The following is a 26,969-nucleotide window of genomic DNA, read 5'->3' as shown; positions in this document are numbered from 1 at the left end:
TCCCATAAGCTTTAACTTCTCTCAAAATTTTACAATTTTCTCTGAGGATATCTTGCCTATTTTTTGTTACTTCTGTTCTTAACTACTTGATATATTTTAAATATACTTGATATTTACATATCTTTTCCTTAACTTCATTATCTCACTGTATAAAGACAATTATTTTTTAATTTCTAGGCAGTATAACTTGTTTTTATTAAAATATATTTCCAATCTGATAGTTGATGTACTACATTTGTGTTGTAGAAAAGATTTGCCCAACCTCAGTGATCATATGCAGTAATAAAATCTTTAATATCCTGGCAAGTATGGGGTGGACAACCCCCTAACTGGGACTCTCACATTTCAGGTATCCTTTTGTTCCCTTTGCTGAGCTGAAATAATGGTTTTGTCTTAATCCTAATGAATTTGACGGCATCAATTTTCACATTAATTTACTGTCTGATCTTCTTTGAAGTAGAGCTCCACTGAGCAGAGAAAGTACCAGCAAGAGAGCTTTCATGATGCCACAGCAGTGAAAGACCCCACAAAGCAGAACCATCAGCATGGTGGATTACACAGGAGCAAGGGAGGACCATGAGCCTTCCTAGTGACACACATGCAGCAGCAATCTGGACCTCAGGGATGCCAAACCACTATTTATTTTTATATATTAATTGTGTGTCTGGAAAGCTCTAATTTTAGTAATTTATCTGAAAATTCTTTCGGATTTTTTCACATACATATCCACATAATCTGGGAATAGTAACAGTTTTTCCTTCCTTTACTTCTTTTTTCCCATAAGAAAATGGAGGAAAAACTGTTTCTCTTCTTTTTCTTGCTTTACCATACTGGCCAGGGCCTTCAGTGGGCATCACTGTTTTGTTCCCAGAAAGGGAAAACTGTCAGTATTTCACCATTTAAAAAAAAAACAGCTATCTCGAGATATAATTTACGTACCATAAAACGCATACTTTAAAATATACAATTCCGTGGTTTTTAGTATATTCCTAGTTAGGGCCATCACTAATATTTTTAGAACATTTTAGTCACTCCATAAAGAAACCCTGTACCCATTAACAGTCATTCCCTATCTTCTTACCCCCTTCATTTCAGGCAACCACTAATGTACTTTCTCAATGGATTTGTCTATTTCGGACATTTCATACGAATGAAATCATTCAATATGTGGTCTTTTGTGACTGGCTTCTTTTACTGCACGTAATGTTTTTGAGGTTCATCCATGTGGTGACACTTTCAGCATGAGTCAGTATGACATTCCTTTTTATTACCAAATAATATTCCCTTGTATGGCTATGCAGCATTTTGTACATTCATTCAACAGTTGACAAACATTTAGGCTGTTTCTAAATTTTAGCTGTTGTGAATAGTGTAGCAATGAACAATTGTCCTCAAGTTTTCATGTGGACATATGTGTTTTCAGTTCTCTTGGGTATGCGGCTAGTAGTTGAAGTATGTTGTTTTCTTGTAGATAATCTGTCAGACTAAAGATGTTCCCTTATATTCCTAGTATGGTAAACATTTGCTTTCTTTATTCTTTTTAAAACAATAATGGCTGTTGAATTTTATCAAAAAATTTTTTTTGCATCTATTAAGATGATCACAAAGTGTTTGGACTGCTACACTTAAATTAAGCTGCTGGTTCTTGAATAAACCCAGTATAATAATAATATATTATTTATATATTGTTGGATTTGGTCTGCTAATATATACGTATTTTAAAATCTATGTTCGTTAGTGAGACTGACCTGCAAAATTTTCCTTTCTTGTGATGTCCCTGTCAGTTTGTAATATAGTTATGCTGGTCTTAAAAAACTGGTAGAATTCACTCGTGAAGAATATAGAGACCTGTGGTATCTCTTGTGGGAAGGTTTGAAATTATGAACTCAATGTCCTCAATAGTTATAGACAATTTAGATTTTCTGATTCTTCTTGTGACAATTTTATTGTTTTTTAAGAAATTATTCATGTAATCTAAATATATCAATTTACTAGCATAATATTGTTCATAATATTGTGTGCGGAACTGCTGGGTTCTTGGTCTCACTGACTTCAATAATGAAGCCGCGGACCCTCACAGTGAGTGTTACAGTTCTTAAAGGCGGCGTGTCCAGAGTTTGTTCCTTCTGGTGTTTGAATGTGTTCGGAGTTTTTTCCTTCTGGTGGGTTCGTGGTCTCGCTGGCTCAGGAGTGAAGCTGCAGACCTTGGCGGTGACTGTTACAGCTCTTAAGGTGGCGCGTCTGGAGTTGTTTTTTTCTCCCAGCGGGTTCGTGGACTCGCTGGCTTCAGCAGCGAAGCTGCAGACCTTCCCCCATGAGTGTTACAGCTCATAAAGGCAGCGTGGACCCAAAGAGTGAGCAGCAGCAAGATTTATTGCAAAGAGCGAAAGAACAAAGCTTCCACACAGTGGAAGGGGACCTCTGGTGGGTTGTCAGGGCTAGCTTGGGCAGCCTGCTTTTATTGCCTTATCTGGCCCCACCCACATCCTGCTGATTGGTCCATTTCACAGAGAGCTGATCGGTCCGTTTTGACACGGTACTGATTGGTGCATTTACAATCGCTGAGCTAGACACAGAAGTTCTCTAAGTCCCCACTAGATTAGTTAGACACAGAGCACTGATTGGTGCATTCACAAACCCTGAGCTAGACACAGGGTGCTGATTGGTGCATTTGCAAACCCTGAGCTAGACACAGAGTGCTGATTGGTGCATTCACAATCCCTGAGCTAGACACAAGGTGCTGATTGGTGCATTTACAAACCTGAGATAGATACAGAGTGCTGATTGGTGCATTCACAATCCCTTAGCTAGACATAAAGGTTCTCCAAGTCCCCACCAGATCAGCTAGACACAGAACACTGATTGGTGCATTTACTAAACCTTGAGCTAGACACAGGGTGCTGATTGGTGCATTTACAAACCTTGAGCTAGACACAGAGTGCTGATTGGTATATCTACAATCCCTTAGCTAGACATACAGGTTCTCCAAATCCCCACTAGACTCAGGAGCCCAGCTGGATGAGCCCAGCTGGATTCACCCAGTAGATCCCGCACCAGGCTGCAGGTGGAGCTGCCTGCCAGTCCCGCGCCCTGTGCCCCCACTCCTCAGCCCTTGGGCGGTCGGTGGGACCGGGCGTGGTGGAGCAGGGGGCAGAGCTCGTCGGGGAGGCTCGGGCCTTGCAGGAGCCCTGGCGGGGCGGGAGGCTCAGGCATGGCGGGCTGCAGGTCCGGAGCCCTGCCCCGCGGGGAGGCAGGTAAGGCCCGGCGAGAAATCAAGCACAGCGCCGGTGGGCCGGCACTGCTGGGGTACCCGACGCACCCTCCGCAGCTGCTGGCCGGGGTGCTAAGTCCCTCACTGCCCGCTCCCAGTGCGGGGCCTGCCAAGCCCACGCCCACCCAGAACTCTAGCTGGCCTGCAAGCGCCACACGCAGCCCTGGTTCCCGCCCGTACCTCTCTCTCCACACCTCCCTGCAACCTGAGCGGCTCCGGCCTCGGCCATCCCAGGTCCGAGCCGGCTCCGGCCCCGGCCATCCCAGGAAGGAGCTCCCACAGCACAGCGCGGGCTGAAGGGCTCCTCAAGCACGGCCAGAGTGGGCGCTGAGGCTGAGGAGGTGCCAAGAGCGAGCGAGGGCTGCGAGGGCTGCCAGCAGGCTGTCACCTCTTAAGATTTTCTTACTGTCTTTTAAATGCTTTAAGAATTTGTAAGATGGGCGTGGTTGCTCACACCTGTAATCCCAGCACTCTGGGGGTGCTGAGGCGGGTGGATCACCTGAGGTCAGGAGTTTTGAGACCAGCCTGACCAACACATGTGAAACCACGTCTCCACTAAAAATACGAAAAAAAATTTAGCTGGGTGTGGTGGCATGCGCCTGTACTCCCAGCTACTGGGAAAGCTGAGGCAGGAGAATTGCTTGAACCCGGGAGGCGGAGGTTGCAGTGAGCCGAGTTCGCGCCACTGCACACCAGCCTGGGCAACAACAGCGAAACAATATCTCAAAAAAAAAAAAAAAAATTTATAGTGATAACAATTTCTCTGGTCCTCACATTGGTGAGCCACGCTTTCTCCCTTTTTTCATGCATCAGTCTTGTCACAGCTTTTACTAGTTTTGTTTTTTAAAGAACAACTTTGGAATGTAGAATATTTGACAAAATTCAACACCCTTTCATGATTAAAAAAAACCCTCAACAAATTAACTATAGAAAGAATGTACCTCAACATAAATAAAGGCCATTTATTTATTTTTTTGAGACCAAGTCTTGCTCTGTTGCCCAGGCTGGAGTGCAGTGGTGCAATTGTGGCTCACTGCAACCTCTGCCTCCAAGATTCAAGCGATTCTCGTGCCTCAGCCTCCCAAACAGCTGGGTTTACAGGCATGTGCCAGCACACCCGGCTAATTTTTGTATTTTTAGTAGAGACGGGATTTTGTCAAGTTAGCCAGGCTGGCCTTGAACTCTTGACCTCAAGTGATCCACCTGCCTCAGCCTCCCAAAGTGCTGGGATTATAGGCGTGAGCCACCATGCCCAGCCCAATAAAGGTCATTTATGACAAGTGCACAGTTAATATGTCATGCTTAACGATGAAAAGCTGAAAGCATTTCCTCTAAGATCAGGAATAAGACAACAGTGCTGACTCATGCAATTTCTATTCAACATAAAACTGGAAGTCCTAGCCAGAGCAATTAGATAAGAGAAAGAAATAAAAAATATCGAAAATGGAAAGGATAAAGGTACATTTTCTCTGTTTGCAGATGACATCTTATATAGAGAAAATTCTAAAGACTGCACCAAAAAACTGCTAGAATTGATAAATGAATTCAATAAAGTTTGCAAGATACAAAATCAGCATACAAAAATCAGTAGCTTTTCTATATACTAACTAAACTACCTGAAAAAGAAATCAAGAAAATTTACAATAGATACATAATAACAAAATACTTAAGAATAAACATAACCAAGGAGGAGAAAGATCTCTACACTGAAACCTATAAATCGCTGATGAAAGAAACTTAAGACATAAGTAAATGAAAAGATATCTCTTGTTCATGGATTAGAAGCATTAATATTGTTAGAATGACTGTACTACCCAAAGCGTTCTACAGATTTTATGTAATTCCTATCGAAATTTCAACATTTTTTTTCAATGTCATTCTTAACAGAAACAGAAAAACGATCATAAAATTTGTAAGGAATCACAAAAGACCCTGAATAGCTAATGCAATCTTTTTTTTTTTTTTTTGAGGCAGGGTTTCACTCTGTCACCCAGGCTGGAGAGCAGTGGTGAGATTTCTGCTCACTGCAACCTCCACCTCCCAGGTTCAAGTGATCTTCTGCCTCAGCCTCCTGAGTAGCTGAGACTACAGGTACGTACCACCATGTCCAGCTAATTTTTGTATTTTTTGATAGAGATGGGGTTTCACCATGTTGGCCAGGCTGGTCTTGAACTCCTGACCTCAAGTTATCCACCTGCCTTGGCCTCCCAAAGTGCTTGGATTACAGGTGTGAGCCACGAGGCTGGCACCAATGCCATCTTGATCAAAGAAAACAAAGTTGGAGGCATTATACCACCTGACATCAAAATATACTACAAAGCTGTAGTAACCCAAACAGCATAGTACTGGCATAAAAACTGACAGAGACCAATGGAACAGAATAGAGAGCCAAGAAATAAATCCATGCATTTACAGCGAATTGGTTTTTGACAAAAGTGCCAAGAGACACAATGGGGAAAGAAGAGTTTCTTCAATAAATAAATGGTGCTGAAAAAACTGGATATCCACATGTAAAAGAATGAAGTTAGATCCTTATCTGACACCATAAACAGAAATCAACTCAAAATAGATTAATGAATTAAATGTAAGATCTATAAATGATGAAACTACTAGAAGAAAACATAGGGGGCCAGGCGCAGTGGCTCACACCTGTAATCCCAGCGCTTTGGGAGGCCGAGGAGGGTGGATCACGAGGTCAGATCAAGACAATCCTGGCCAGCATGGTGAAACCTTGTCTCTACTAAAATACACAAAATTAGCTGGGTGTGGTGGTGCATGCCTGTAGTCCCAGCTACTGGGGAGGCTGAGGCAGGGGAATTACTTGAACCCCGGAGGCGGAGATTGCAGTGAGCCAAGATCGTGCCACTGCACTATAGCCTGGAGCTATAGCTATATGAGACGGAGCGAGACTCCATCTCAAAAAAAAAAAAAAAAGAAAAGAAAACATAGGGGAAATGCTCCATGATATTGGTGTAGGCAATTATTTTTTGAATATAATTCCAAAAGCACAGGCAACAAAAGCAAAAATAGACAAATGAGATTACATCAAATTAAGAAATATCTACACAGCAAAGGAAACAATCAACAGAGTTAAGGGACAACCTACAAAATGGCAGAAAATATTTGCACACTATATATCTGATAAGGAGATAATATCCAAAATATGTAAGTAACTCGATAGCAAGAAAACAAATAACCCAATCAAGAAAATAGGCAAAGGACTTGAGAATACATCTCCCTTTAAGAAAGGAGCCATTATAGAATACTGTATGGAGGTTCCTCAAAAATTTAAAAAGTAGAACTACCGGATGATCTAACAATCCCACTAATCTCAAAGGAAATAAAATCACAGGCTGGGTGCAGTGGCTCACGCCTATAATCCCAGCACTTTGGGAGGCTGAGGTGTGTGGATCACAAGGTCAGGAGTTTGAGACCAGCCTGGCCAAGATAATGAAACCCCATCTCTATTAAAAATACAAAAATCAGCTGGGTGCGGTGGCGGACGCTTGTAATCCCAGCTACTCATGAGGCTGAGGCAGGAGAATCACTTGAACCTGGGAGGCGGAGGTTGCAGTGAGCCGAGATTGCACCACTGCACTCTAGCCTGGGTGACAGAGCAAGACTCCGTCTCAAAAAAAACAAAAAAGGAAATAAAATCAGTATGTTGAAGGGACAACTGAACTCCTATGTTTACTGCAGCATTATTCACCAGGGCCAGGATATGGAATCAACCTAAGTGTCCATCAGCGAATGAATAAAGAAAATGTATATATGAAAGGAAGCAAATTCTGTTATTTATGACATGGATGAACCCGGAGGACATTATGCTAAGTGAAATAAGCCAGGCACAGAAAGACAGATACTGCATGATCTCACTTATATACGGAATCTTAAAAAAAATCTAACTCAAATTAGCCAGGCACAGTGGCAGGCACCTGCAATCCCAGCTACTCGGGAGGCTGAGGCAGGGGAATCGCTTGAACCAGGAGGGTGGGGGTGTGGGGGTGTGGGCGGGGGGGGAGGGGGAAGGGGAGTGGCAGTGGAGGTTGCATTAGAATAGTGGTTACCAGAGGCTAGTGACGGGGAAATGGGGAGATAGTAGTCAAAGGGTACAATGTTTTAGTTAGACAGGAGGAATAAATAGTAAGTATTTGAGATGATAATTTTTATTTTATTTTATTTTGAGATGGAGTCTCGCTCTGTCACCCAGGCTGGCGTGCAGTGGCGCAATCTTGGCTCACTGCAGTCTCTGCCTCCTGGGTTCAAGTGATTGTCCTGCCTCAGCCTTCCGAGTAGCTGGGACTATAGGCACCCGCCACCGCACCCGGCTAATTTTGTTTTTTTAGTAGAGATGGGGTTTCGCCATGTTGGCCAGGCTGGTCTTGAACTCCTGACCTTGTGATCTGCCCACCTCGGCCTCCCAAAGTGCTGGGATTACAGGCATGAGCCACTGCCCCCAGCCAATACATTTTTTAAAAAAGAAAAAATCCCCAACTTTTGGCTTTCTAAATCTTTTCTCCTTCATATTTGTTTTTTACTTTATCGATATTTTTGCTCTTTAATATTTTTAGCAAACACTCGCAAGGCAAAAGGCTGCTCACAGTTATCTCCTGATCTAGGTCCAGTGATTCCTCATTATATTCTCACTTCATTGATGATTTTTTTTTTTTGAGAGAGTCTTGCTCTGTTGCCCAGGCTAGAGTGCAGTGGTGTGATCTCGGCTCCCCACAACCTCTGCCTCCCAGGTTCAAGTGATTCTCCTGCCTCAGCCTCCCAAGTAGCTGCGACTACAGGCGCGTGCCACCATGCCCGGCTAATTTTTGTATTTTTAGTAGGGACGGGGTTTCACTATGTTGGCCAGGCTGGTCTTGAACTCCTAACCTTGTGATCCGCCCACCTTGGCCTCCCAGAGTGCTGGGATTACAGGCATGAACCACTGCCCCCAGCCTTCATTGATGATTTTAAGATGTTTTTATATGTGATCTCATTTCTTTTTTTTTTGAGACAGAGTCTCGCTCTGTCGCCCAGGCTGGAGTGCAGTGGCACGATCTCGGCTCACTGCAACCTTTGCCTCCTGGGTTCAGGGGATTCTCCTGCCTCAGCCTCCCAAGTAGCTGAGACTACTGGCACATGCCACCTTGCCCGGCTAAGTTTTTGTATTTTTAGTAGAGACAGGGTTTCATCATGTTAGCCAGGATGGTCTCAATCTCCTGACCTCATGATCCGCCAGCTTCGGCCTCCCAAAGTGCAGGGATTACAGGCATGAGGCACTGCACCCGGCTGATCTCATTTCTTTCTTACTTCAATGGGAAGGTTGGTATCGACCTATCAGTATTGGATATAGAAAACTGAAATTTTAACTGTGCACTTTAAAAACTTATGCCACTTGTATGTATTACCCATTCAAAAATGTGAAAACTGTTTAAAAAATAAAGTGGCAGGGAAATGGGCATTTTATATATTTCTGGTGAAAGTATACATTATTTACTACAACCTTTTTGGAAAGCAACCTGGAAATGCGTACCCAAACTCAAAAAGCCCATTCTATTTGAGGGAGGAAAGGGGAAACAACCCAAATGTCCATCAATAGGGGAATGGTTGAATGAGTTGTGGGATACTTATATATCATTACTCCACTTAAATGTAATATTCCATTGGGAAAGTAAGTTCAGCTAAAGTAAATGAAGCAACTGTCACACTTTAGTATAGCTTAAAAGGCATTTGAACTATGGGCCAAGAGGTCAGTCCTAGAACAAAGTCCATACTACTCCTCCCCTCACTTAGCATCCTCTCCATCTTCCTCCTACCAATCTAGCCACTAACCCTGCTTATCTTCTAGAAATTTAGGTTAAACAAGACCAAGAGCCTTCAAAGCCCTTAGTAAGTAGGCTATACTTAATTTCTGCAAACCCAAGGACTGCAAAACTCTACTCTGCATCAACTGAACGCAAATCAATCACTTTAATTAAGCTGAGCCCTTACTAGATAAATGGGACTCAAACCCATAAAAATTTAGTTAACAGCTAAATACCCTAATCAACTGGCTTCAATCTACTTCTCCCACAGGCAGTGGGTTGGGGGGGTTGGCGGGGGGACGGGGGAAGGCGGGAGAAACCTGGCAGGATTGAAGCTGCTTCTTTGAATTTGCAATTCAACATGAAAGTCACCTCCAGGCTGGTAAAAAGAGGTTTAGCCTCTGTCCTTAGATTTACAGTCTAATGCTTTACTCAGCCATTTTACCTCGCCCTACTCCACTTATGTTGGCCAACCGTTGACTATTCTCAACTAACCATAAAGATACCGGAACATTGTACCTAATATTCGGTGCGTGGGCAGGGGTTGTAGGCACAGCTTTATGCCTCCTTATTCAGGCTGAACAAGGTAAAACTAATTTCTGAGTATGGCCCTACTTAAAATTTCCAAAACTTACCTTTATTTGGGTATTAATATCTACAAAGCTGTCATATGGTAGACAATTGCATCCTTAAAAAAAACCCCAATTTATTGGTACTCTAGACAATCAGGGAAAATACTGAAAAGGTGATTTTACTTAAAACAAATATCACCTGAAAGAAATGTCCTAGAGTCTAAATCTTCATAGGCAGATGGCCCTGTGGCACGGGTAATGCTCACTCTGCTCATGTTGTTTGGTGACCAATACCACATTCCTGCAGAGTGTTGTCAGAACCAAGTTTTGGGACATAATCATGTCTGCAATAATAAAGGGGGTAGGAGCAACCATAATACCAGCATTTTCCATGTGCTAGTGTGGTTAAAATAGTTTCTGCAAAAGGACTCATGTAACAGTCCATTAAACCACAAAATTTTAGAGCAGGAACCTCAGAAATTATAAAATTTGGTTTTCTGCAACCTTCTCGATCTCATCGTGGTAATTACTGGTATTCCTCAGTGCTGTTACTTTAAGAGTTACTTCTTTTTTGATTGTTTGTATTCTTTTTAAGTTATTCTTTTCTGATCTGATTATACAAAGCTCAAAACATGATAAAAATATAAAACATAGTAAAAGTCTCCCTATAATTACTGTTAATATTTTGTTGTTTATTCCTTCCAATTTGTTCTCTAGTAAAATGCTAAATTACATACATCAAAAGAAGGTAAGATCATAATACATGTACAGTTTTGAAAATCTCTTTATTACTGGTATAGCGTGGACAACTATGCATGGTGGTATTAATGGGGTTACTTCTGTTTCTCCAAATAGCTTTATGGTAAGCCCACTTTGTTCTCTATCTATACACAACTGGGTTAACTTTTTTTCTAATCCATGGTTACAGTACTTCAGAGTACTTCCTTGAAGGCACACTTTTGTACAGAAAGAGGTGTTTCTACAATGGGTTCCTAGAGGTGAAATGGTAGGACAGACAGCATAGCTACTGTTCAGCTGTCCTCAAGGAAGAGGAGAGTTTCTGTTTTCCCTACACACTGGCCAACAAAGCATATCATCAACATTTTTTTCCCCAAAAAAACAATGTATGTATTTCAAATCAGGCCATGATTTTTGATTAGCAGTGGTCTTCAAGCTTGACTGAGCATTGGCATTATTTGGGTAATTTTTCTACCCCCAAAGTTTTGTCAGCAACATCTCACTATGGTAGTGAAAAAATAACCTTCCTGTTTTAATTTACTTTTCTTGACTGTTACTGAGATTGAGAAATCTTCTTCTTCTGTTTTATTGACCACTGACATTTCCTCTTCTATGAACTGCCTATTTAATGGTGTTTGCTCATTTGTACTCATCTTTTTCTTTTCTTTTCTTTTCTTTTTTTTTTTGAGATGTAGTCTCGCTCTGTCGCCCAGGCTGGAGTGCAATGGCACAATCTTGGCTCACTGCAACCTCCGCCTCCCGGGCTCAAGTGATTCTCCTACCTCAGCCTCCTGAGTATGTGGGACTACAGGCATGTGCTACCATGCTCAGCTAATTTTTGTACTGTTAGTAGAGACGGGGTTTCACATGTTGGCCAGGCTGGTCTCAAACTCCTAACCTCAGGTGATCCACCTGTCTCTGCCTCCCAAAGTGCTGGGATTACAGGTGTGAGCCACTGCACTCAGCCAGTTTTACATTTTTAAAAATAGATATCATTTTCCTTATTTTTAGGAAGTTGAGTGGCTTATGTATTTAGTCCCTTTTCTTGATTCAGTCTATCTAGGTCATTTTACAAAATCCTGATTCAGTCTAACCATGTCATTTAAACAAATATTTAGCTCCTCTTTGCCAAATGATTTGGACCCCTGAAATAACGATATAAGAATTTCAGGCCAGGTGCGGTGGCTCATGCTTGTAATCCCAGCACTTTGGAAGGCTGAGGTGGGTGGATCACATGAGGTCAAGAGTTCGAGACCAGCCTGGCCAACATGGTGAAACCCCATCTCTACTAAAAAAAAAAATACAAAAATTAATCTGGCGTGGTGGCGGGCGCCTTTAAGCCCACCTACTCGGGAAGCTGAGGCAGGAGAATCCCTTGAACCTGGGAGGCGGAGGTTTCAGTGTGCCGAGATCACGACATTGCACTCTAGCCTGGGCAACAGAGCAAAAACTCCGGTCTCAAAAAAAAAAAAAAATTTAAAAAACAGTTCCAAAATTACCTAGTCTAGGATAGGCACTGAGTTAGGACCTTCATATCTGTTATTCCTTTTATTTTCAGAAAAATTTGAAAGGTATCACCCTAGTTTTACAGAAGAGTAAACTTTGGTCAGAAACATTAAGTAACTTACTCAAGGTGCCTCATAAACAGCAGGGTTGCGCTTGGAATCCTGATCTGTCTCTAACTTCTCATTTGCAGATAAAGAAACTGAGGCCAAAGTACACAACTAATTTGCCAGCCTAACAGGTAATTAGGAGCCACACAGCTCCCCTTCACATTTTCTTTCTATTATTTCATAGTTAGAAGTTACATAATTTCCACTGACATTAATACATAACCATTTTTGTTGTTGTTGTTGTTTTGTTAGTATTGTGTGTGAGATCGAGGTGGGCGGGCAGATGAGTTAAATATTATTAATCCAATTTAAAATAGATTCCAGATATACACAGCCTTTAGCTGACGAGAATATCATCCTTATAATCTGATAAAGCTCAAGTGACATCATCCTGGCTAGTATAAACTTTAACATTTTTAATGCAAATAGTCTATGAAAACCACAGATTTCTTAATCAAGCTCATTTTTATGTTTCCAACTCTGCCTTTTCAGCCTGCAAACAAAATGCTCTTCCCCCACACCCACTGCTGTTTTCTACTTTTCTTATGATTAAAAAAAATATTTCCCTTGGTAACCATTTTCCCTGGTTACTTTCTTGGCTGATTTTCTGCACAAAGAACTGAAAGGCATTTATCCCCAAGGGAGGCAGTTATTTTAGATTTTACTAAGAAGTTCAGCAAATACTTTTCAACATTCCCTTCTGTCCTTTCTTTGTTTTTAAAGAAAGCTCTGATTTTGTTTCATTTTCAGCTGGAGACTTAAATGACACCAAGCAAAGCCTACTTAGTTTAGATCTCCAGGTAAAAAAGTTTTAAATTTTAAGTTTCTACTTAGCATGTGGAATGGTTTTAATATTTGGGTATTTTATTTCGCAACTGTTTAACTCTTGAGTAAATTAGCTCGTTACTAATAGATTTTTAAAGTTCAAAGTATGCATTATTCTGTTTGTTTTTTTCACAATGTACTTCCCAAGTATTTCAGACCTTGTATACTCAGTATTAAATTATTTTTATATGTTTAGGTGGAATTATGTGTTCAATAGAAGTATAAATTGGTTTGAAAATATTATTCTTAATTTTTAAGTCCTAAAAGAACATAAATAATTCAAAATATTTTTCATTTTAAATCTGTTGAATGAAGTGAAAAGAGATAATAGACATCTCATGACTTCATGTAGAATTTTAAAATTCTAAATTAATATTTTTAAAGCTTACTTAACTGGTGAGAAATTTTAAATGAAGAAAAATAAGTTAATCAAGGTTTATAAATAATATTTAATATTGGGATAAACACAGTAAGTGCTAGAAGGAAAAAAATTACTTGATAAAAATGATACTATGATTGGAATCCCAGAAAATTTACCTCTAGGAGGCAAACACTCAATTACAAAGTTGTTTATGAAAGCAAATATTAAGTACAAAGCAAAATTCTGTATATCAATGAAAATAATGAGGGCCTAAGCATTAATAGTAAAATTAGTATTGAGAGACCATTTCCTAAAATGTATTTAAACACTGTAGTGAGACTGTTTAGATACTGATTTTGTCAAAATTAAAATAGCTCTGTAAGTTTATTTCTGTGCCTATCTATTTAGATTTCTGGGTAAGTAAAAGTGAGTCAATTTGGGGGAAAAAAAGAAAGAGAGGTAGTTTCCAGAATGAGGATACTGGGAGAGAGGGGTGTGCTCAGAATGGCCACAGCTGGCACATTCACTCCTAAGCACTCAATCAGGCAATGCCCCATAAGTGAGTGCTTTCAGGAGGCCTCAGGACAGCAGGATGCCTGAGACCCTCATGAGAGTTTAACTCTAGAGCCTCGAGGTCTAGGCCCTGACTCCTCACAACAGGATGGAAGGTCTGCACATACAAATTGTTAATGCAAGAAAATTTCAATGTATACATTTCATGCATTGCAGAGCACTTATGATATCCATCGGAGCATACTTGCCATGCCACTCAGCAAATTCTAGTTTCACTTTGTCTCTCAGTTCAGGTTTTCATACTGCTTTCCCCTGCTGTTGTTGTTGTTCCCTTCCAACATACTACTTTGCTCTCTGAATTGACTTTTATGATTTCAGGTGCCAATCAGCTAATGGATTTGGTCCTTCTTTACATGCTGCATGTTAATTTTTCTAAAACTAAAGTAGATTGCAAAAAGTTGTTCAAAAAGTTGTTCAAATGACCTATGAAATATAGGTCATTTCAATGACCTATAGTAATGGTTTTCAAATGACTGTGGCAATTAATGTATATATACACTGAAGAAAGGTTTGTATGCTGGCATGAAGATACTTTAGAGACTGCCATTTGTTGAACAAAGGTGATGTGGCAAGTCAGACTATGAACTAACTAAGTGAAACCTGACTAGAGGAAGATGATTCTGGCAGATGAAGTTATAAAAAGAAGTACTGAGATTCAAGAGGGGAAACTGAGCTGACCTTGTGCCCTCTTCCCCTCTCACCAACTCCCTTGAAATAATACAAGATATATTACAGACAAATAAATGCACGAATATACAGCTACACTAGGAAATAAAAAGGGGAGCTCCTGGTGGGACAGACACTCTCAGGAGTCCTTCACAGACAAAGAGAAGACAGAAATGAATTTAAAGAGGGAAAATGTACCCTTGAACAGTCATGGGAGAAAACAGAGTGAAGAGAGCTTGTATAGGAAAAAAAGTTTTTAGTTTAAAAGATCCCAAGAAGGATACATTAAACAGCGATGACAACCTATACCAAGGTACATTCCATTCTTTTACCAAGGTAAAACTTCCAAATATCAAAGATACGTTGAAAATTTGAAAATAATTTCTATAGAAAGAAAAAAAATTTCTTACAAAGGGATGAGAATCAGATTCAAGTCAAATTTCTCATCAGCAACACTAAATATAAGAAATAATGGACAAATATCTATAAGGTATTAAAGAAAAATGATTAGAATGATTTTGAAACCGTAATTCTGTTTCCAATTAAACAATGATATTTTCAGATCTTTAATAAGAGCACAAAATTTTACAACTTACAACATTCTCTGAGAAAAAGAGGATATATTTCTGCAAGAAATAAAAGGAATCTGAGGGAGCTTCTCCTTCTGATAATGGCAGACAAGGCAAGTCAGATCATTAGACCTGCTGAGAATAACTAGAAAGGGTGAGAAAAACAACAGGGCCAGTATTTGGGATGGGACTGAAACCCAGAGAGGTTTAGAACAGTTTTTCTTCTAGAAGCATCTGGATTCCAGAAGAGGTGGTTGAGAAGATTAATAGAGTTTTAAAACAGCCTCAGGAGGACAGAGAGAAACAAACAAACACACAAAATGGAGGCAAGCAAGCAGTGGGGGGTGGTAGGAAAAGTGAAGTGGACCCAAAGCATATATATATATATATACATTTTTTTTTTTTTTTTTTTTGAGACCGAGTCTCGCTGTATCGCCTAGGCTGGAGTGCAGTGGTGTGATCTCGGCTCACTGCAACCTCCACCTCCCGGGTTCAAGTGATTCTCCTGCCTCAGCCTCCTGAGTATCTGGGACTACAGGCGCGTGCCACCACACCCAGCTAATTTTTTTTGTATTTTTAATAGAGACGGGGTTTCACCATATTGGCCAGGCTGGTCTCGAACTCCTGACCTTGTGATCCGCTCGCCTTGGCCTCCCAAAGTGCTGTCATTACAGACGTAAGCCACCGCACCCAGCCCAAAGCATATTAATTCGATATGGTGAAGCCCAGCTTCAAATCACTCAATATTCTATTCATAATGTACTTAACCTTATGCCTGAAACAGACGCAAATTCTCAAGTATTTTCATATACAATATCTGGCACTCCATCAAAGGTCATCAGGTATATGAAGAGACAAAACATGGCTAAAAACCTAAAGAAATAAGAGACAACCGAAATAGACACATAGAGGATCCAGAAAACCTAGTCTTCAGACACAGACTTTAAAACAAATATTTTTAATATGTTTAAAAAAATAAAAGATGAGATTAAAATTTTTAACAAAGAATTGGAAACAAAAAGAACATACTGAAAACCTGAAAACTAGAAAATACAATAAAAGAACAAGGAAGTCAATGGATAGATTTAATAGCAGATAAATCACAGATGAAGAGAGTATCAATGAACTGGAAGATCAGTTCAGAGAATAACCAGGATGAATCATTGAAGAGATAGACAAACAAAAAATACAAATGAGGGGAAAGTGACATTAAAGACGCAATGAGAAAGCTGATATGCAAGTACCTGTAGTTATAGAAAGAATGAAAAAAGGGAAAAGAGAATGTACTATTTGTATAGTTAAGGGCTGAGAAGTTTCCAAATGTGATGAATAACATCAGGCCACAAATTCAAGAAGTGCCAAATAGGATAAAAACAAGAAAATTATATCTTTGTATACAGAGTGAAACAGCTGAAAACCAAAGACAATGAGAACATCTTAAAAACAGCGAGAGAAAAAAAATTACTTTTAAAAGTGAAAAAATTAGATTGAGAGATGATTTCTCAAAACAAACAATGGAAAAAAGAAGACATAGAAATTGTATCTTCGAGCCAGGTGTGGTAGTTCGTGCCTGTAGTCCCAGCTACTCGAAAGGTTGAGTCAGGTGGATCGCTTTAGCCTAGGGATTCAAGGCCAGCCCAGGCAACATAGTGAGACCTCATCTCAAAAAAAAAGTTAAATAAAAAAAGAAAAAGAAAAGTAGGTGGGAAGAAGGCAACAATAAAATACTGGAAGCTAGGAAGGAAATGAAAGTGTAGGGGGAAAAAATCAACTGTATCTTCAAAATGCTGAAAGAAAACACTTGTCAACCCCAGAATGCATATCTAACAAATACATCCTTTCAGGTAAACAAAAATAACTGATCAACACATCTGCACAAAAGGAATTACTAGAAGGTGATCTTCAGTCAAGAAGAAAATAATCCTAATAGAAGAAAGGAGATATAGGAAGGAACGAAGGAAAATGATAAATGTTTAGGTAAACCTAAACAAGTGGTTCTCAATTGAGGGGCAGGTTACATTTGGTAATGCCTGGAAACATTTTTGTTGTCACAACTAGGAGGAAGGTACTAATGGCATCTAGTGGGTAGAGGCCACGGATTGCTGATAAATAGCCTATAATATACAGGGCATCTCCCCATAAAAAAAAGAATTATCTGGCGCAAAACATTAATAGTGATGAGGATGAAAAATCTGATCTAAATGAACTTTGACAAAATAAAAATAATCTTTTGAGGGTTTAAAAATACATATATAATTAAAACACAGAACTGAAACAGAATATATACTGGGATAGGGTAAATGGAGTTGAAGTTCATCCTGGTTCTTGTATTGTCCAGGAAGAGGTAAAGGTACTAATTTATATTAAGACTTTGATAAGTCAAGGATGTATGTGGTAATCTCTACAAAGAAGAGAATGGTAAAAAGTGTATAATTACTAATGAAATCATAAAAACCAAGCAACAAATTAAAAAGAAAGAAAACAGAAAAAGGAACATAGAACATGTAGGACAAATAAAAAGCAAATAGAAAGTATATTTCAATTCAAACATTAAATTTTACATTAAATATAAACAGCCTAAATGTTCCAATTAAAAGACAAAAATTGTTAAACTGCATTAAAAAACTCCACAATATGCCACTAATACGAAGTATACTGAAAATATAAAAATATAGAAAGACTGAAAGCAAAACATATATTTTGCAGACATTAATCAAAAGAAAGCAACTACATGCAGGAGCAGAAAACCAAAGGCCACATGTTCTCCCTTGTAAGTAGAAGCTAAACATTGGGTACTCATGGGCATAAAGATGGCAACAATAGACATGGGAAGAAGGCAGGGAGAGGAACAAGGATTGGAAAACTGTTGGGTACTATGCTCAGTACCTGGGTGATGGGATCATTCATATGCCAAACTTCAGTACCACACAATATACTCAGTTAACAAACCTGCATACAACCCTCCTGAATCTAAAAAGTCAAAAAAGAAAAAAAATGCAACTACATTAATATTAGACAAAGTAGATCTTATAGCAAAAGCACTCCCGGAGACACTGAAAGTATCTACCTAATGATAAATGCACCAGAAAGATATAACGACTAAATTTGTACATACCTACAATCATTAGGACAAACAAGGCAAATTATTAGGACAATTTGAACAAATAGGTTAATAGTATTAAAGTCTTTAAAATCCTTATTGATATTCTGTCTAATTAAAAAATATTAATTTTTATTGGCATAAAATGACTACTAATTTTTTTAACAGACTTTTTTCAAAGCAGTTTTAGATTCAGAGCAAACTGAGTGGAAAGTACAGAGTTCTCATATGTGCTTTTCCCCCACTATCAAAATCTCACACCACGGATAAATCTATGCTGACATATCATTATCACCCAATGTCCATAGTTTACATTAGGGTTCACTCTTGTTACTCTGTATTCTTGGGTTTTGACAAATTTTTAATGACATGTACCCACCTTTATAGTACTGTCATCCCTTGGTACCCTTGGGGGACTGGTTCCAGGATCCCTCAAGGACACCAAAATCAGGCTGCTCAAGTTCCTTATATAAAATGATGTAGTATTTGCATATAATACACATATCCTCCTGTATACTTTAAATAATCTCTAGATTACTTACACCTAATACACTGTATAGGCTATGTAAGTAGTTGTTATACTGTATCATTTAGGGGACAACGACAAGAAAAAAAAGTCTGCATATGTTCAGCACAAATGCTACATAGGCCAAACTACATTTTTCGCTCATGGTTGGTTGAATCCACAGATGCAGAACCTGTGATATAAAGGGCTGACTATACTGTATCAGAAGAGTTTCACTGCCCTAAGAATCCTCTGTGTTCCACCTATTCATCCCTCTCCGCCCCAAATCCACTATTCTTTTATAGCTTGCATAGTTTTGCCCTTTCTAGAATGTCATAGAGTTGAAATCATACATATGCCATCTCAGGTTGGCTTATTTCATTTAGTTATATATTATATGCATTTAAGGTTCCTCCATGTTTTTTCATGGCTTGATGGCTCATTTCTTTTTGGTGTTGAATAATATTCCATTGTCTGAATATACCATAGTTTTTTTTCCATTCACCTATTGAAGAACATGTTGGTTGCTTCTAAGTTTTGGCAATTATGAATAAAGCTGCTATACATATGTGTGTGCAGGTTTTTGTGTGGACATAGATTTTCATCTTATTTGGGTAAATACCAAGGGGCACGATTGCTGGGTTGTATGGCAACAGTATGTTAAGTTTTAAAAGAAACTGCCAAAGTGTCTTCCAAAGTGGCTGTACCATTTTGCATTCCCACCAGCACTGAATGAGACTTACAGTTGCTCCACACACTCACCAGCACTGGGTGTTGTCAGTGTTTTGGGTTTTAGACATTTGATAGGTATGTAGAGGCATCTCATTTTAATTTGTAATCTGTCTACTATTTTTGAAACTAATATTTAGGATTGAAGTGTTGAAATTTTGGATGATAATTGTGAATTTGTCTATTTCTTTTTGCAGTTTTTGAAAACAAGTTTACCAATTATTTTTGGTAATGTCTAATCTGCTATTCATTCCTTGTCATGTATTTTTTCTCTCTCACATTGTAGTTTTCATCTTTAAAAGTTTGATTTGGGTTTTTAAAAAATATCTTCTATGTTTCTACATGACATGGTTAATCCTTCCTCTCACTTCTTGAACATATAGAATATAGGTATAATGATTTTTAAACACCTACTTTATTAGTATATCAGCACTGTCATTTCTGAATTGGTTTCAATAAACTGATTTTTCCCATTATGGGTCAACTTTTCCTGTTTCTTTGTGTACCTGGTAAATTTACATTGGATCCTAAAACATTTGTTGGGTTATCTGAGACACTGTCAAGTTATTGTACGCAGTTTAATTCTTTCAGAAAGGCTTGCTTTTAAGCTTTATTAAATGTGATCACAGCAGCCTTTAGCCTAGGGCTAATTATTTTCCTCTACTGAGCTAATGCTCTTCTGAGTACTCCACCAGATGCCCTGTGAATTGTAAGGTTTTCCACTCTGACTGGTGGAACACAAACTCTTCCTGGTCTTTTTTAAGCTCCAGAGACCTGTTTTTTTTGTTTTGTTTTGTTTTCCCCTTTGTCCTTTAGGTTAGTTCTTTTCCCAGTCTCAAGTATTAATAGTTTACTTACATACATGTGCTATCCAGTACTCAGTGGAAGACTTCACATCTCTGGAAGGGTTTCTCTGGGTTAGCTCTCACCTCTCTGTACTCTGCCCTAGGAACACTAGTCTCTTTGGTGTCCTCAGATTTCCAGCTGTATCTTTTCAACTTATGGAGACTGCTGGACTCTGCCTGTGTTCCCCTCACTGCAACTCCCTTGAGGGAGTAAGCAGGTCAATCACAGGTCTCTCCGGGCATTTGATTTGCATCCCCTTTCAGGGATTACTGGCCTGGACTGCTCTTTGTTTAATGTTTGGAAAATGCTTCAGATATATGTTGTTCTATTTTTAAGTTGTTTCAGGTAGGAAGGTATACGTGGTCCCTATTACTCCATGTTGGCTGGGAGTCAGATTTGATAAGATTTGTCATAATACTGGTGTAATGGCTGAATGATTCTCTAGGAAGCGACCATGATGTAACTTCACAGACTCTCCAAAAGTCTGAAGTCACATCATGGTCGCTTCCTAGAGTATCATTCTACTTCATGGAGCCACTCTGGTTTCTAGTTGTCAAACTAGTAGGAATGTTGTTATGGCAATACAGGGAAGGTGATCTCCACAAAACCATACTCATTTTCTTGGCCTTCAGGTGATATACTGTATGCAGAATGTAAAAAATAGGTCAGTTAGTGACATCTGTACTTAGGCCAAGGACCCAGGATGGCAGCCATATGTTTGCTACTACCATTGTAGTTTTCTACTAAGAAACAATCACAATATTTGCCAAGACTTAGCACTGATCACCCTGCATTTCCTAAACATTTGGGTGGTAGACACTGTGGCTTGAGGAAGGCATGCATTACCCTGAGCTCATGCTCATGGTTTTCAGTTTAGATACCCTTGGAATTTCCCACAGCTTGTCTTAGGTTGTGAAGCAGACTTCTAAGAATCGGGATATCAACAAATTAGTCATATGTCACTTAGCGACAAGGATACATTCTGAGAAATGTGATGTTAGATGATTTTGTTGTCATACATCATAAAGTGTACTTACACGAACCTAGATGGGACAACCTACTATACACCTAGGCTATATGGTAGAGCCTATTGCTCCTAGGCTACAAACCTGTACAGCCCATGACTGTATTGAAAACTGTAGGCAACTGGAACAGAATGGTATTTGTGTATCTAAACATATCTAAAGCCAGGTGTGGGGGCTCATGCCTGTAATCCTAGCACTTTGTGAGGCTGAGGTGGGTGAATCACTTGAGCTCAGGAGTTTGAGACCTGCCTGGGCAACATAGTGAAATCCTGTCTCTACAAATAAAATATAAAAATCAGCTGGGCATGGTAGCATGGGTCTGTAGTCCCAGCTACTCGGGAGGCTGAGGTGTGAGATTGGCTCGAGCCCAGGAAGCGGAGGTTGCAGTGAGCTGAGATGGTGCCACTGCACTCCAGCCTGGGTGGCAGAGCCAGACCCTGTCTCTAAATAAATAAATAAATAATAAACATATCTAAATATAGGAAAGGTATGGTAAGAATATGGTCTAAAAGGATTAAAAAAATGGTACACTATATAGGGTACTTACCATGAATGGAGCTTGGAAGACTGGAAGTCACTCCGGTGAGTCAGTGAGTGAGTGTGAAGGCCTAGGACATTACTATACACTACTGTGGATTTTATAAACACTGTACACTAAGAGTCTACTAAATTTATAAAAAAGTTTTTTTATTTCTTCAATAATGAATTAGCCTTAGCTTACTGTAATTTAACTTTATATACTTTTTATTTTTTAAAAAACTGACTCTTTTGTAATAGCATTCCTCTTTTTTCTTTGTCTAAAGGCTTCTTGATTTTTTTAATCGTTTCAGAAAACTTTTCATTTCATTCCTCTTTTCTATAGTTTTTTTTTGGTTTCTATTCTGATCTTTATTATTTCTTTTTTTCCACTAATTTTGGGTTTGGTTTGCTGTTGCTTTTCTAGTTCTTTACAATGTATTATTAGGTTGTTTATATGAAGTTTTTCTACTTGTTGATGTAGGTGTTTATTGCTGTAAACTTCCCTCTTAGTGCTGCTTTTGCTGTATCCCATAGGTTTTGGTGTGCTGTGTTTTCATCTTCATTTGTTTCAAGAATTTAAAAAAATTCCTTCTTAATAACACTTGGCTTAAAACACAAATACATTGTACAGTTGTACAAAAATATTTTCTTTCTTTATAGCGTAATTTTATAAGCTTTTTTCTATTTTTATTTTTTAACTTTTCAAACATTTTTGTTAAAAACTGAGACAAACACGCATTAGCCTAGGCCTTCGTTGGGTCTGGATCATCAATATCACTGTCTTCCACCTCCATATCTTGTCCCACTGGAAGGTCTTCATGGGTAATAACACTCATGATAAGAATGCCTTCTTCTGAAATACCTCCTGAAGGAACCACCTCAGGCGGTTGCACAGTTAATGTTTTTTTAAATAGATAGAAGGCGTGTACTCTAAAAACAATGATAAAAAGTATAGTATAGTAAATACATAAACCAGTAATATAGTTGTATATGAAAGTATTATGTACTGTACTGTACATAATTGTATGTGCTTTTTTTTTTTTTTTTTTTTTTTTTTTTTGGAGATAGAGTCTCTCTGCACTCTGGGCATAGTGGTGCATACCTGTAGTCCTAGCTACTCAGTGCAACCTCCGCCTCCCGGGTTTAAGCAATTCTTCTGTCTCAGCCTCCCGAGTTGCTGGGATTACAGGCGTGCACCACCACACCCAGCTAATTTTATATTTTTAGTAGAGATGGGGGTTTCACCATGTTGGGCAGGCTGGTCTCGAACTCCTGACCTCAGGTGATCCACCCACCTTGGCCTCCCAAAGTGCTGGGATTATAGGCTTGAGCCACCGCGCCCAGCCTGTGCTGTATTTTTATATGACTGGCAGTGCAGTAGGTTTGTTTATACCAGCATCACCACAAACATTATGAGTAATGCGTTATGCTATGATGTTGTGACATCTCTAGGCAATAAGAGATTTTCAGCTCCATTATAATTTTATGGGACCATCATGGTATATGCAATTTGTCACTGACAAAAAAGTCATTATGTGGTACATGACTCTGTACTTTCTTTGGTCAAATGGTCAGACAGAAAGATTGAGTCAAATGCTTGCAGGGTCTATCAGGTTTTTTCTTTTCTTTTTTTTTTTTTTTTTTTTGAGACAGAGTCTCGCTCTGTTACCCAGGCTGGAGTACAGTGCTGCAATCATTGCTCACTGCAACCTTGAACTTCTGGGCTCAAGTGAGCCTCCTGCCTCAGTCTCCTGAGTAGCTAGGACTACAGGTATGCACCACCATGCCCAGCTAATTTTTTATGTTTTAGTTGAGACAAGGACTTGCTATGTTCCTTACTCTGGTCTTAAACTCCTGGCCTCAAGCAATCCTCCCACCTTGGTTTCGGCCTCCTATAGGGCTGGGATTACAGGCATGAGCCACAGTGCCGGGCCTCTCAGGTATTTTCTAAGGTTCCAACAAGATGACTGGGCTAGCAGTCTATGGCCACTTCTTATCCCTTAATCCTTCAATGCCTCTCCTTTGCAGTTTAGGGTATTCATCTCTGTATGTAACATCACCTTGAATATTTTACCATTCCTTCCTATCATAGATTTGTTCTGGTTGGCAAAGGAGACCAAGGTATGCCTGTGAGAATTGAAATAAATTTCATCACTGAGCAAGTTAGTTACTTTAACCTTCTAGATTCACCAAATACCTTAAATTCCCATTAAAAATATAACAGCGGCAAATCTGTTGTGATCTGGGTTCTTATGATCCCTGGGGTTTTAGTTTCTCCTCCATACTGGCTGTGTAAGGAAGGCTTTTCATCTCAGGAAACAATGACAGTGAGTGGACCTGAGGCAAGAGCAGGAGGAAAGCTGCAAGGGGTATAGGTGTGTGTATGTGAGTATGTGTGTGTTTCTCAGCTGTAGAATTCTGAGAGGCAGTCAAAACTGCCAACCTTCCTTTGTAGGACTAACTTTAGGCCAAGAGAGACTGGCTGAGTGAATCCTTTGATGACAGCTGCTGCAACACCTTGATGGAGGTTTCTCTTGTCCCTAGCCACCAGACTTCACAGGGATTGCGCCAGTCTGTCTGACCATAATGCTACTACTGTACCAAGAGTGCCTAAATATTCATTTCTTAAATGTTTTTCAGCTTTACCATGTGCAAGGCCCTATACTAACCCTGAGACCAGCTAATTAAAGAGTTACTCTTCCTGACTCTTACCTCCTTATAACTGATGCTATTGACTGTTATTTTTATATGGCACCATCATGCCCTTCCCCCCAGACAATTATAAAGCTAGAGAATAAAAGCACAAAACAGAAAACGGCTGGGAAAATGGGTTGTGGATTACATCAGTCACAGAACGTCTTAGCAAACAGGTGGAGAGAAATCTCCCAAGTAATCTTTGAAAACCTGCAGAACAGTAGGGCCCAGAGAGGGGGCCATGTCTGATCCACCACCTTTACTGGTAATGAATTTCCCTGGAACACATCCATGCTCATTTGTTTACACATTGTTGTTGGGAAAAAGGCTTATGGAGTGCCTGCATAAACTGGCCATAAAAATATGGGACAATAAGTTGTGGAAAGCCACAAGAGGCCTCTGAGGAGGAAAGCCTTCTTATCGCCATTATGTTCCCATGCTCTGAGTGCAACCTGCTCTCTTATCTACAAACACTGTGCTCAAGGAGAAAGACACTCCTCTGAAACACTGAAATGTGGACAGACGTACAGGCTCCTAGTTAAGCCCGCTCCTACTAGCTACTCTCCAATAAGTTAAAGATATGCTGTTTAAGCACAAAGGAGATTCATTTAAACCGCTATTGCTATAGATTACGCCTATGACATACTGCCTTCCTTTCACTGTTTCGCCCTAAACATCTGCTTCTTAGATCTAAGTGACTGTACTCAATAAATCGTGTGGAGACCAGAACTCTGGGCCTTTTGCAGCCTCCATTGTGCAACTGGCCCCCTGGCTCCCATCTTTATGAACTCTTAACCTGTCTCCTTCTCTTCCTTTGTTGCCACCGGGCTTTGGGTACCCTACGGGTGGTGTTGAGGCTGGTCCCCAACATATTGTCTATGGCTGCTTTCATGCTACAATGACAGAGCTGAATAGTTATGACAGAGAAGGTGTAGCCTATGACGCCTCAAATATTTACTATCTGGCCCTTTATAGAAAAAGGTTTCTAATTCCTGGTCTAAAGATAAAGGTAAGATACAAAAAAGTTCTGGCCAGGCATGGTGACTCATGCTGTAATCCCAGCACTTTGGGAGGCCAATGCAGGAGGACTGCTTGAGCCCAGGAGTTCAAGGCTGCACTGAGTCATGACTGAACCACTGCACTCCAGCCTGGGCGATGGAGCAAGACCCCATCTCCATTTAAAAAAAAAAAAAGTTTTTTGATTCTGATAGAAGAATTTCAAATTATGATTTGGCAATAATACTATAGCATATAGCCCATATATCATAAGTGTAATTTCTCAAAGACTTGCCTACTGAGGCATACAAGCAAATATATAAGCCAATTTTCAGAGGTAAAAATTTAGTCACCACTAACTTTGAAATATTGTTTCATTCTAGAAATTGGCTGGTGGAAAAAAATCAGACATGAAGATTGCAGTTTTGTTTTGTTTTTTTCTGCTTATCATTTTTCAAACTGACTTTGGACAAAATGAAGAAATTCCTAGGAAACAAAGGAGGAAGATCTACCACAGAAGGTTGAGGAAAAGTTCAGCCTCACACAAGCACAGATCAAACAGACAGCTTGGAATTCCGCAAACAACAGTTTTTACACCAGTAGCAAGACTTCCTATTGTTAACTTTGATTATAGCATGGAGGAAAAGTTTGAATCCTTTTCAAGTTTTCCTGGAGTAGAATCAAGTTATAATGTGTTACCAGGTAAGAGAACACTATGAGAGAGAGACAGAAAGAGGGAGGAGGGTGAGAGATGGTATGGGGAAAGAGAAGGAGAGAGGGAGAGAGGGAGAACATCTCCATGAAGATAATTTTCTAAAGAAAAATCCAGGTTATTATATTACTTTTTGGTTTAATCTACAAACATACATTTTAAAATAATTTAAAAAATAGGGCCAGGCACGGTGGCTCACACCTGTAATCCCAGCACTTTGGGAAGCCGAGGTGGGCAGATCATGAGGTCAGGAGTTTAAGACCAGCCTGGCCAACATGTTGAAACCCCGTCTCTACTAAAAATAAAAAAAATTAGCCGGGTGTGGTGGCATGTACCTGTAATCCCAGCTACTCGGGAGGCTGAGACAGGAGAATCACTTGAACCTGGGAGGTGGAGGTTGCAGTGAGCAGAGATCACACCACTGCACTCCAGCCTGGGCGACAGAGCAAGACTCCGTCTCGAGATTTAAAACAAAACAAAACAAAACAAAACAAAACAAAACAACCCCCAAAAAACCAAAAACAACTTAAGGAACACATTTATAATTATTAGACAAAAATTACTTATCCTACCACTATATTTACAAAATCATAGTTATCATTTTGATTTCTTTCCAGTATGTTTACTATGCATATATTTTAAATAGTTGTAATCCTAACATAGATAATATACATAAACATTTATAAACTACCTTTCCATTTATAACAATAGATCATCTAGAATACAGAAATAAATTATTCAGATGATTCTGTGAACATATGGCTATTACATATTTTCAACCAAAAATTTTCAACCACAAATAGAATTAAAGCCACTGAATTCATTTTATATAGGTTAAACCACTGACTTTTTAAAGATTT

At 39.5% G+C, this 26,969-nt stretch overlaps 2 protein-coding genes across 4 annotated transcripts in view; one reads left to right on the top strand and one right to left on the bottom strand.

The window, feature by feature from the left end:
- CENPP (centromere protein P) overlaps positions 1–26,969 on the bottom strand; it is a 286,318-nt gene that overhangs the window by 72,074 nt on the left and 187,275 nt on the right. The gene's annotated exons all lie outside the window — the stretch shown is intronic.
- The window catches only part of ECM2 (extracellular matrix protein 2), a 42,022-nt gene continuing 27,693 nt past the window's right edge, over positions 12,641–26,969 (top strand). For 2 of the 3 annotated variants that reach the window (XM_019033343.4, XM_055349881.2), the window contains exons 1-2: positions 12,641–12,789; positions 25,781–26,099. In XM_019033343.4, the coding sequence (XP_018888888.2) occupies positions 25,808–26,099 (292 nt within the window). In that variant the 5' untranslated portion in view covers positions 12,641–12,789; positions 25,781–25,807. The remainder of the gene's footprint in view (positions 12,790–25,780; positions 26,100–26,969) is intronic. The other variant, XM_019033344.4, reaches the window with a different exon arrangement.

This window comes from Gorilla gorilla, chromosome 13 (genome assembly GCF_029281585.2).
Source record: "Gorilla gorilla gorilla isolate KB3781 chromosome 13, NHGRI_mGorGor1-v2.1_pri, whole genome shotgun sequence".
Classification (NCBI taxonomy): domain Eukaryota; kingdom Metazoa; phylum Chordata; class Mammalia; order Primates; family Hominidae; genus Gorilla; species Gorilla gorilla.
Note: the sequence above shows the minus strand (reverse complement) of the source record. Positions and strands in the feature narration are given on the sequence as shown.